General features: G+C 42.1%; 1 protein-coding gene across 2 annotated transcripts in view; it reads right to left on the minus strand.

Annotated features, from left to right (window-relative positions):
• Positions 1-4,280: 4,280 nt before the first annotated feature.
• Positions 4,281-11,047, minus strand: part of ERC1 (ELKS/RAB6-interacting/CAST family member 1) — a 271,003-nt gene continuing 264,236 nt past the window's right edge. For both annotated transcript variants that reach the window (XM_005421022.2, XM_005421021.2), the window contains one exon: positions 4,281-4,557. In XM_005421022.2, coding sequence (XP_005421079.1) covers positions 4,420-4,557 — 138 coding nt within the window. In that variant the 3' untranslated portion in view covers positions 4,281-4,419. The remainder of the gene's footprint in view (positions 4,558-11,047) is intronic.

Below are 11,047 nucleotides of genomic sequence, written 5' to 3' on the forward strand. Positions count from 1 at the left end.
TTATTTTATGTAGTGACATTTCTGCTTTAAAATGGTAGCAGAGCATGACTCCACATCCTTTGTAAAGACCCCTGCAGTGGCAGCAATTGGCAATTAGTACAGGAGTGGGGACTCAACCCTGACAACCCTCATCAGATGTAAAAATTTCCCAACAAATTGAGCACTAGCAGCAGAACGGATGGGAATTACAGGGCAAATGAAAAGAGGTGCCCCTTTGGTTCAACAACCAGGGTTATCTCTACAAGATTTATGACATTTATGCTCCCTTGTGCAAATTTCAGAGCCCTGAAGTACCAGGAAATTTTCTAGAGAAGGCATTTTCCAGCCGTGCAATGAGAAACGGCGCACGCGGTTCCGCGCATCACGTCAGACCTCCACCTTCTGTCCCCAGGACTTGGCAAAAAATGGATATTCCAAAGAGGGTTTGGCATTTTCTGGAGTGAAAGCTGGTTAAAGGCAGTTGAAACGAGAGAGAATACTTAGAGAAGCTTGGAGCTTCGTCTGGGAGCGTGCCAGGTAATTCTTCTTCCAGTGGCAAACAGTGCTCCTGTCCTCACCCTGCAATCCTAGTGTTATGTCCTTGTAGTGTTTTACATGAGGTTGGATTCAGAGGAAAGTATGGACTTGGACTCGTGGATATCATGAACAAGTGCGGTTGCAGTGTCAGCTTTTACAGGGTACGTGGGCTTCAGAGGCTTCAGTTATTTTTTAGCCCAAACCCTGCCAAAATGACCTACTTAATTTTCTACAAACAGCTCCTGAGTCCTTACATCTCTCAGCTTCTCTGCAAATGACAGCTCAGAAGAAAAAGAAGTAATATTAAAGCAGTTAAAACTTTCACAGCTCCTGTAGCAAATGGAACCTCATTCAACAGGAGAAGAAAAAGCAAATTTCCCCAGGGTCCCTGGGAAGGGGCCCTGATTTCCTAGAGCTGCTGCACTGCAGGATCACTGTGGTAGGAAACTGTCTGCATCTGCCTGGCTGCTGACACTTGGGAAAAAGATCTTAAAAGAGCAGTGGTGGGTTAGGCAACTGGATGAGCATTGCAGGGTATGCCACATATGGCCCTTCTCCCATGTGCCTCATATGCAATTCCATGATGGCTTATGAGAATAAAATCCCTTTGTTGCCTTAAGGCCAATGGTGTGGCACTCTAAACAAGTGAAAAGAAAAAGCTTTCAGTGGTCACATTCAGCATTAAATTGTGGCCAGCTGTACCTCCCAAACCCCAAAGTTCCTCAAGCTATTCACAGGATCTCTGTTGACACAGGATCAGAGAAGTTACCTGAAATAATTCAATGGAGATCAAGTCAGATCAAGACTGTTCCTAAATGAGACCTGCTCCCTCCCTGAGAGCACTTCACAGAGGTCTAAGATCAATCTTTAAGATGGGAAGCCTACAAGACCTAGGAGATAACAGTGGTTAACGAGAAAAATCACCAGGGCCCAACAATTCAGATGGAAGGAACAGCAGGTGTGTGGCTGGCAGAAAAAGGACCAAATGGCCAGCGTGAAAACCAGCCAGGCTTGACAAATCCTCCCTGGGAAGAGGCCAGGAGATGTGTAAACAGTGAGCTTCACATGGCTGCTGGTGCACAGACCCTGCACACGCTGCCCTGACAGCACCAGGCCCTTGGCTGGGGCACTTTGGACTATAGAAATGCAGCCACAAGCTGAGCTAGAGATGCTGAAGAAGCAGCAGCACTTCCCTGCGATGTGTGGGCAATGCAGTAAAGCCAGGGAATTGAAATAACAGCCTGAAGTGATCACCCCTCACTCCCATCCCCTCCCCCTGCCCCTGCCTCCAGCAGAAACGCTATCAAGGAACATCTCAGTAAGAGGTTTACAAGCAGGAGCCATTTGAACCATCAATAAGGGAAATTCCTCAGCTTCTCACAGAGGAAGGATTGTTTTACAGCAGGGAACCAGGGCAGCTGGAGATTTGACCATATAAGTTAATGAGAGAGTCAGGAGGGGCGGCGGTGGCCGATGATGCCGGGCTGATGGCTCTGATGCTTTTACAGGCGGCATTAAATTCCTTGAGTGAGTAATTAGGGGTGATGAGGAAAATGCAAGAGGAAAGATTTCAAAACAACAGCTCCTATCGAAACGTGCTGACTCAAAGAATGGGACCAAAGGGGTGGCTCTGGGATGGGGCAGGGCCCAGCAGTGGTACAGTCACTGTCTGCTGCCCTTCCGGCATTCCCCCCTTCCACACATCCAGGTTCCCACTGCTCCCCTCACACACCACACACAAAAAAAGCTTCAGACACAGGCTGCTATTACAGGAAGAACTAAAGTTAGCTCTCCTGATTTGCAAAGCACTGGTAATTCCAAAAGAATTGGAAAAGGAGTGATTTGCCTCTTCTTTTGAGACTTACTTCTTCCTAGACACCCTGGCTATGAATGCGGCTCCTTCTGCTGAATTATTACAGTAGAATCAATGGGGATGTGATTTATTTTAAATTAGCTAGTTTTCAATAGAGCCTACTCTCTTATGTAGAGAGTCTCTCTCAACATAAGGTTTCACTTTTGCCCAATTTTCACTGCTTGTCTGGGAAAAAACTACAGGGTACATCTTCCCTTGCTCAAACTTTTGCTGATCTCCTTTCTGATGGAAGCAATTGGTCATTTATCTAAAGATAAAAACAGGGAGTGAAGGACCTACAGGCGAGCTGTGCTGTGGATCTGAGAAACATAAGAACTGCAGCTTTCTTGAAAAGGCCTGGAACATTTTCCTTAGCAAAACAGCTTAGAGGTTAAGCTCAAAATGTAGTAAGCCATATGGAATTAAACTGCAGGTTCTGAATGGGAGGTTTACTGAGAAGATTCATAATTAGCTATTGACTAGAAAACCAAGATATCTTCCACTGCTGTGTTATTTGGTCTCCTTTTGCCTTCCCCTTGCTCTCTGCAGTAACATGAGCCAGCCAAAGCGAGCAGCTCCTTTAAGGAGCACATGGGGACATGTTACAGGGCTTTGTCCTGCAGATGCCCCCAGACACACACAACCACTGGCAGCCAGGAAAAAACCTGTCTCCCCATTAATGCATAGTCCAAGAATGAACACCCAAGTCCTACCCATAAAATAGGATTTCTGACTTGCTACCAAACTGCAGATAAACTGATCTGGGATTTCAGGTCATATTACCTATCAGCAGGAGCTGTAACGAGTGTCAAAGGTGGATGGGAATAAAACTAAGGCCTCTCATATACACAGAAGAATTGCACTGGTTTAAGTAAAGCTGTGGTTTTACACCTATCTACTCAGCTGGGTGCCAACTCCAGCAGAGATGCTCCTTAAGGGTTATTGCTCTGAACTCAAACTCATTCCTCCTCAATGGAAGTTAAACCAAAATAAATTAAATTATAATTATAGTAAGAAATATGCTACTGGTTTACCTAACTTAGCTTTAAAATTATACTTTTAAGCTACATGATGCAAATTTCTCATTTACAGAATGCTTAAGACTATTCTGATGACAGTCAGTGTTCACAAAGTCATAGCCTGAAAAACTGGACAAACTGTACAAGTTAAAGCTGGGAACTGACCTGTTGACCACACCTGCTCGAAGGGAGAGAGCTCTCTATAAAGTAAGAACGTAGGAGACACAGACTTATGATGAGAAACTTCATCTAAAACCCCCAGAAAATCAAAAGATGAAAACAGTTACCTCAAAAAATGGCCCACCTAGCAATTCAGAGTCAGACCAGTGAACAATAAAATTCCAAGTTAAGTAAACAGAAAGTACCAGTATGCCTACCTTTTCTCCCAGCTGCTAGATGAAATGACTAACAGGAGCAAGGAGGGAAAATTTCCTTTCCTCACTCTGTTATTTAAGAACATAAGAAGCATAGAGACAGGCAGCAAGACCTGAGCTAGCTGATGCTGGCCAGCCATGAGCCATAATCAGAACACACTCAGGTTTGGTTTTAGCACTGTGAAATTCAGGCTTTCAGCTTTCATGAAAATAAAATACGGGAAGGAGGAAAGAAGACAAGAAGGAAAAAGCAATATATTAATGAAAGGTGAGGGCTACTCTTCTGCAACCTCATGGAGAACCAGAGCTGCTTGTGTTCAGTGGATCCCCTCTTCTTTGCTCAGTAGACTTGGAAGAGCTCTGCATAGCTGTATCCAAAAGTCACCACCAACAAAGTCAATGGGGAATTGGATTCTAAAGTAGAAAGGCAGTGAGAAGATGAATACAAAAACGGCTGATTAATCATAGACTGGAAGAACCTAGAGAGCATGTAGTTCTTAGAAGGGGCTTTTTTTTTTTGCCTTTGTTTTCTTTGTCAAAGGTGCACCAGAAATTTATATTCCATGTTCTGTCTTTCACACTGCTCTCCACTCCCGTGGCTCCGTGGGCTGCCTGGGCTTGGCCATTGGTGTGCTGCTCCGTGGGCTGGTGGCCGAGGTCACGAGGACTCCTCAAGGGCGTTGACGACCTGCTCCAGGATGTCGGGGCAGTGATCCGCGATCTGCTGCAGGATGGCGTTGGCAAACTCCTGCAGCTCCACGCTCTCCCTCTCCCCCTTCTCCAGCTCCTTGTGCAGCTGCAAGGACACACAGAGACATGGTCAGCCCCTGCTCTGAACTGTGCTCACTGTGTGACAGCCCTCCCCAGCAGGCTCGGCAACACCAGCGCTTTGGGAAGGGAACTAACAGAGGTGATGCGGCATTCACATGTTCTGAAAAATCCCTTCGCCCAGGATTTTTCTCCTGGGAAGCTGAGAAGCCTCAGAGAAAAAGGAAAACAATTCTTATCTCATTTGCTTCTCCTCTGTTTTGCTCCTTTGGAATATGTGTTGAGATAGTTTATCCAACAGGTGATTATTTTGACTCATTGGCCAATTATGGCCAAGTTGTGTCAGGACTCTGGAGAGAGTAATGAGTTTTCATTATTATCTTTTCAGCATTCTGTAAGTATCCCTTCTGTATTCTTTAGTATAGTTTAGTTTAGTATTCTTTAATATAATATAGTATCATAAAATAGTAAATTGTCCTTCTGAGAACATGGAGTCAGATTCATTATTCCTTCTTTTGTCTGGAGGAAACGCAAATACAATAAGGTGACACATGCTGGGCACTTCCAGCACCTGCATCTTCCCTTGGAGACCCCCTCACCTGGAACTGAATGCTCTCCATCCTCTTTATTTCACTTTTTCCTTCTACAGGACCAGGTTTGTCACCTTCCTAGTAGAGACCATGTCCACATGACTTAACTACTCCTGAATACATTGTTCTATGATAAATATAAGAAAAACTTCCTCTGTAGAGTGTTTTTCTGAAGGCAATCATATTCCAGGAGCAATACAGCAGCTTGCTAGTGTATTGCTTTAGATAGCTTGACTTTTATTCATGAACAATGGGATGTTTCACAGGTCATTACTTGAGAAGTATTCCTGATCTGAAATCAATGGGAATGTCACATAATTATACAAAATGCACCCAAAGTAAACCAGAATTCTGTTTTTCCCAAGGAATTACTAATTTTCAGAAACTCTCTTTCCTAACTCAGTCAGAAGATGACTGCACACAATTGCAGTGGAACATACACGATTTTTGTTTACTAACTCTGCATTTCCTGTTGGGTCATTCGTTCTTCAGATCCCTATAATTGGCTCAGAACAGGACACAGAATTTCAAACTTTATATTATTCACTCTGTCTACAGTTTATAAACAGTTTCTCCAACAAGTGGTGTCCCAAACCATGTCACACAACATATGCAAACACAGCTTTTAGCTTTGAGCCTAATGCCATTGCCAGATTTAGGGGCCCACAGAGTCTTAATAAAGAGCAGGAAACATCTGCCTTCAGTAACCTGCTTAGCTGCCCAGCTATTGATAAAGTCCATGCTGGCCTGTGAACTGTGCAAAATCCCAAGGAAGGCTGTAATTTGTGCAAGCATTTTAGGGATTACTGTACTCACAGTGGTCTAGGGACCTCAGAGAACAAGGAGAAGCAGCATCCCTTACTAGGCCAGATGATATGGATAGATAGATTGGATAAGCTTTCAAGCAGACAGCCCTGCCCTGTGCTATATACCAAAAAAGTTATTTTATTTGTTTAGTGACAGATTTTCTTCTAATGAAGTATATTCCCTATGAATATATGCATATATGCAGCAGGTACATACACTTAAGATGGATTCTGAAGCTTATTTCCAGCCTCTGAAGCCAAAGTTCTTTGTCACTTTGAACCTTCTTTTAAATTTTGTATGATTTAAAAAAAAATTATCTGTCAGTTCTGTAACATTTCTTATTTCTAACTGATTACTATTTTTATTGGAACTGTACTATGTTAACACAAGACATGGAAAGAATGTCAAACTGGCATTTTTCACGCCTGAAGGGATAACTGTTCATCAGTACACAAATTTGTTGATCTGAGTTTGGCACTTCTGTAACACTGCTCATTGCAGGTTTTAAAAAGAGAGAACTATCAGGCAGCAGCACAGCAGGGATCATTTTACCACTTTAAGAGCACAATGCAGCGGCAAAGGTTAGATTTCTACAATTAAAATTCTAATCAGATACAACAGCATGTCTCTGTTTAGTGATGGTATCAAGCAAAGCACCGCAGATTGTTTCTGCAAGAAACATTGCTTTAAAACAAACAGCCTAAGAACAACCATGGAAGAAATAAAAATGCTTTTCAAGAAAGTTATGGTGCAGGCTTCTGTAGACAAAAGTGTGAGAAAGGAAATTAAAAGGGCAAGCGTGCTACACTGTTCCCTTTACTAGGCAGGGTAGCATATAGTAAATTATTGGGGCTTTGCATGCTGAATGTTGGTTTAGTGTGTTCTTATGTGCTTTGTTCCTCCTGGCTGCTGCACTCACAGAACAGCCATAGGAACCCGAGAGGGGCTCCGGCCAAGAATCACAATGCAAAGGCAACCTGATCCTGCTCTGTGGAGTGACATGAGCTGGGAGTGGGGAAAAGAGAGGGAGGGGAGCACTCTGGGCTCAGGCAGGGCTCTGGGGGAGAAAGGGGGGGCTCAGCAGTAACCCATAATGGCTGTGGACGGGTGATCAGCCTGGTTCCAGCAGCCTGGCAGAGGTATTAGCCAGGAACTTACCATGGATGGAAAGGTCCAGTCAGCAAAGCAGGACTGAGAGAGTCAGAACAAGCAGCCAGGAGTGGTGCTGGATGTTAATAGCCATGGGACTGGGATTCAGGGACTGCTTCTGAGCCTGGTGAGATCCCAGGTGGCCCCAGGTACAGCAGCCTGCAAACCACCCCACCCCTGGTGCATTCCTGGGAATGCTCTGAGCCTACAACTCTGAGACAGGGGTGCCTTGCGCCTTCCTGGGCCACCACGAAGATTGCATGGTGCCATCCATCAGAAGGATGGGAGGCCATGGAGCTGGGAGAGAGCAAGCAACAAGAGAAACAGCCAGCGTTATCATTCTCCTTATCTGGCACCTGCAAAGGTCCTGAGCTCCCAGTCCACAGCAGGAGAACCAGGAGAGGGCAGTGTTAGCAGGGAAAGCAGAGGTCCTGCACCGCCACCACCACCTGCCCAGCCAGCACCCCTCTTCCTGGCCTTTCAGCCAAATCCTCCAGGTGAAGGACAAAGCAATTAAATTAATGAAATATTAAAGCACCTGAAAGAGACTGAACTTCAAAACTGAAAGAGGTTTTGTGGACAAAGGAGAATCCTGCAGGATGATGTCTTCAGTGGGGCAATTCTGCAACATCAGTGAAGTCTCATATTCTTGCTCTACTAGTCAGCATTTATATATTTATACGATGCCTTATAAAATCAAGATAAGCCCAACAAAAGAAGCTGATGCCAAAGCTAATAAATCAAATGCAACCAAACAAAAGCAACCAACTTAACCAGAGGAAGAAAATATTTCCAAGAAGACAGTTTTTGACCACCAAGAGCCCAAAAGGAGATGGCTCTGAATGCTGAAGGCCAGCAACAATACTTTACAAATTAGCACAGACAGAAAGTCTACACAGCTGGCTGGCAGATGTCTGGGATGAAACATCTTTGGAAAAATAGCAATGATAGCCTTGAGTTGAGTTTGCTAGCTCCAGAACAGCAAGATTTAATAATGTGATTCCTGCTTCAACAAAGATATCTTAATTGACTCTATGGCTGGTTTGAGCATTTCTAGAGCAGGGATATCATCTCCATTGACGTCACTGCTCTCGGCAGCAGCTGGGAGCAGCACACGCCAGCCCTCCATCCACCAAGGGCAACATCCAGTTCCCAGTGGCATAACTGGATTCACCTGCATGTTTCAAAGTCCAAATTTTAGGGAAGTTTCTCTGAAAGTATTAATATCTGCTCCCGGTTTCCTAGATTTTTCCAGTTCTGCTCCTGGTTTCCTAGATTTTTTTTTTTTCTTGTGACTACAAGCTGACATGGTGTTTTCCTCCCCCTGCCATTTTTCTATGGAAATAAAGAAATGTGAACAATCCTCTTCTGTTGGCATTTCCAGTTGAGGATATGAGGAGATTCACATACTTGCCCCAAAGAAATGACCAAAAATGAGAAGGCAAAGCCAGGTAAGTTTTTTGTCCAGCTGATGACAAGTAAGAATAGACAGCTCAGAAAGGAAAGCACAGCAAGGACCCCAGAAGTGCTTAATAGTATTTATCTTTGGACAGAAGAACAGAAATGGCCTTCAACATCTCAGGGGAAAGAAACCTTGCAGATAATCTGCAATAGATTCAGACACTTTTCAGCACTGCTGCCTTCCTTCCTGTGTTTAGAGCAAGTCATGATAGGAATAATTTTCCATTTATAGTTAAAAAAATCCCTAACAATTCACCATGAATTTAGCTCCTCTGTTCCAAGATATTTCAGAACTTACTTAAAGATTAGTAGACACTCAGAGTCATATGAATGATTCATAAGAAGACAACTTCATAGTTAAGAAACAGGATGCTATGGTTTTAAATGCAAACTGGGTGAATTGTGCTGCTGCTCTGCAGAACCTTCGTGGCCTCTGCTTTTCCCATAATGCAAACAAGGCATAATTAAGCTAAGATTCTTTAAAACTTATTTATACTCCCCAGTGTGATTTTTGCCTCATTAACAATTCCACAGAAACACTGATGAAAAAGGGCAAACACAGATAAGCTGGTATCTCATCTTGGGCTATGGACAGTAAATCTGAATACAGAATATGAAGAACTTGTAGAGCAGCAGAAAAAGAAAGTTAGTGGAGAACTTCTATAAGGATACAATACCAGAATATAAAATTATGTTTTTCCAAAGTTCAAGTGTTTCTGTATCAGGTTATGGTTAGCCTAAAAAATATATTTAGAGCTTAAAGTAGCACAAGTAAGCACCAGTAAGAAATTACACTGATTTAATCTAAACCTTTGTTTTGTCTCCAGTTAAACTTCACTGTAGCTCTGGCAAATGGTGAAGAGCTTTTGCATGTTCCCAGACAAAGCAGTGTAAATACATGTGTTTGATGCAGTGAGAGCTAATTACATATAAACTTTTATTTCTCAACTATGTACCTATAAAGGAGCCAAAAGAAAGGGCTACGAGTATGGAAATCCAGTCTGACAAATCTCAAATACAAAAGAAGAAAATTTTTTAATGTAAACCCTTAAATATTTTTGCTCTATCTGGAAATTTAGAGTTTATGTTAGCTCTTGCAAAATACTTGAAAAACATGCATTTAAAAATTAAAAATTAAAGTAAGATTTCCAATGAAACAGTGTTGTCTCTTTAAATAATATCTACAATGCACATTGCCCATTTTTATTTGTACATGGAATTACTAATTTTAATTAAAACATGTACTATCCATCATTAACATTAACTATTCCTAACTTGAAAAGAGATATAAAGCCAAGTAGAAGCAACAGCAGTAGCTCAGCATCAGGAGATGCTGCACAAAGCTGTCACAAGGACCAGGATGTCTGAGCAAGGGCCAGAGTAAGAGAATTTACTACTAAGAGCAAAGCATGAGGAGAGGTGAGCTGGCCTTGAGAAAACAAGGGAACAGCTTGGGGTTGTACCTTCTGCTTGTAGGGACTGCTTCTAACGAGACCATTCTCCTTTTCTGACACACCACACACACACAAAATTCTGGATGATGTCCTGAAATCAGTGTCTTTCCTTTTATATCTCTTTTCAAGTTAGGAGTTATTAATGTTCCTGATTGATAGTATGTATTGTAATTAATATTACCAATTTCATGGACAAATAAAAATGAGTGATGTCATGGCTAACTTACAGATAACACTTGTGATTTTAATCAGTATTTAAGAACTATGATATTGTTCTCATCCTCACCCAAACCATTAAATACAAAAGTTAAAAATACTTTAAAATGTAACAATTTTAGAGAATTCCCATATCCATTGCTTTCTCAACCAAACTCAGGAAAGAGATTTGCACATGAAGAAGGATATAAATTGTTGCAATTATTACTTCTAATTTCTAACAGAGACCAGAAGTGGACTGTTTAACTTTAAAATACATAATGCATTCCCATAAGATTACAAATTAAAAATAAATGACATAAATCAAGTGGGGGAAGATAACAAGCTAATAGAAGAGCAGTGAGAAAAGGAAGACAAGGCTAAACTCTGAAGTAACAGAGTAATTTAGAATGACTAAATGCAAGTCATAGCAGAGTAATTTCTTTACAGAAACTAAGTAAGTTGTGTAATTCCTCACAGATGACACAAGAACACAAGCAGAATCTGAACAAAGCAGTACACAGGATGTTTATAAAACGACTATTTGTACTTTAGAGTAAAAGTTTATCCCACTTGCAATATTGTTTGTATACAAATCAAAATACGTGTTGAACATTTTCAGGATTTAACAATCAAATATGCAGGTTTAAAATGAAATTTGACAGCTACAGGTATGAGGTTTGGTGTCCTTTTGTACAGAAGGCTTACCATTGCTCTGTGGAGGCTGAAATGTGAAATAAGTGAAATAAGGTAAATGTTGCTCCTTGGAACCAAGCCATGACTCTTTAGCTGACACAGCAGGTTGTGACTGCTGCAGTGAAGTGACATTATCACCTTTTCCTTCCTCTGCTTCGGGCAGCTG

The sequence above is a fragment of the Geospiza fortis genome, unplaced genomic scaffold, assembly GCF_000277835.1.
Source record: "Geospiza fortis unplaced genomic scaffold, GeoFor_1.0 scaffold10, whole genome shotgun sequence".
NCBI classification, from domain to species: Eukaryota; Metazoa; Chordata; class Aves; order Passeriformes; family Thraupidae; genus Geospiza; species Geospiza fortis.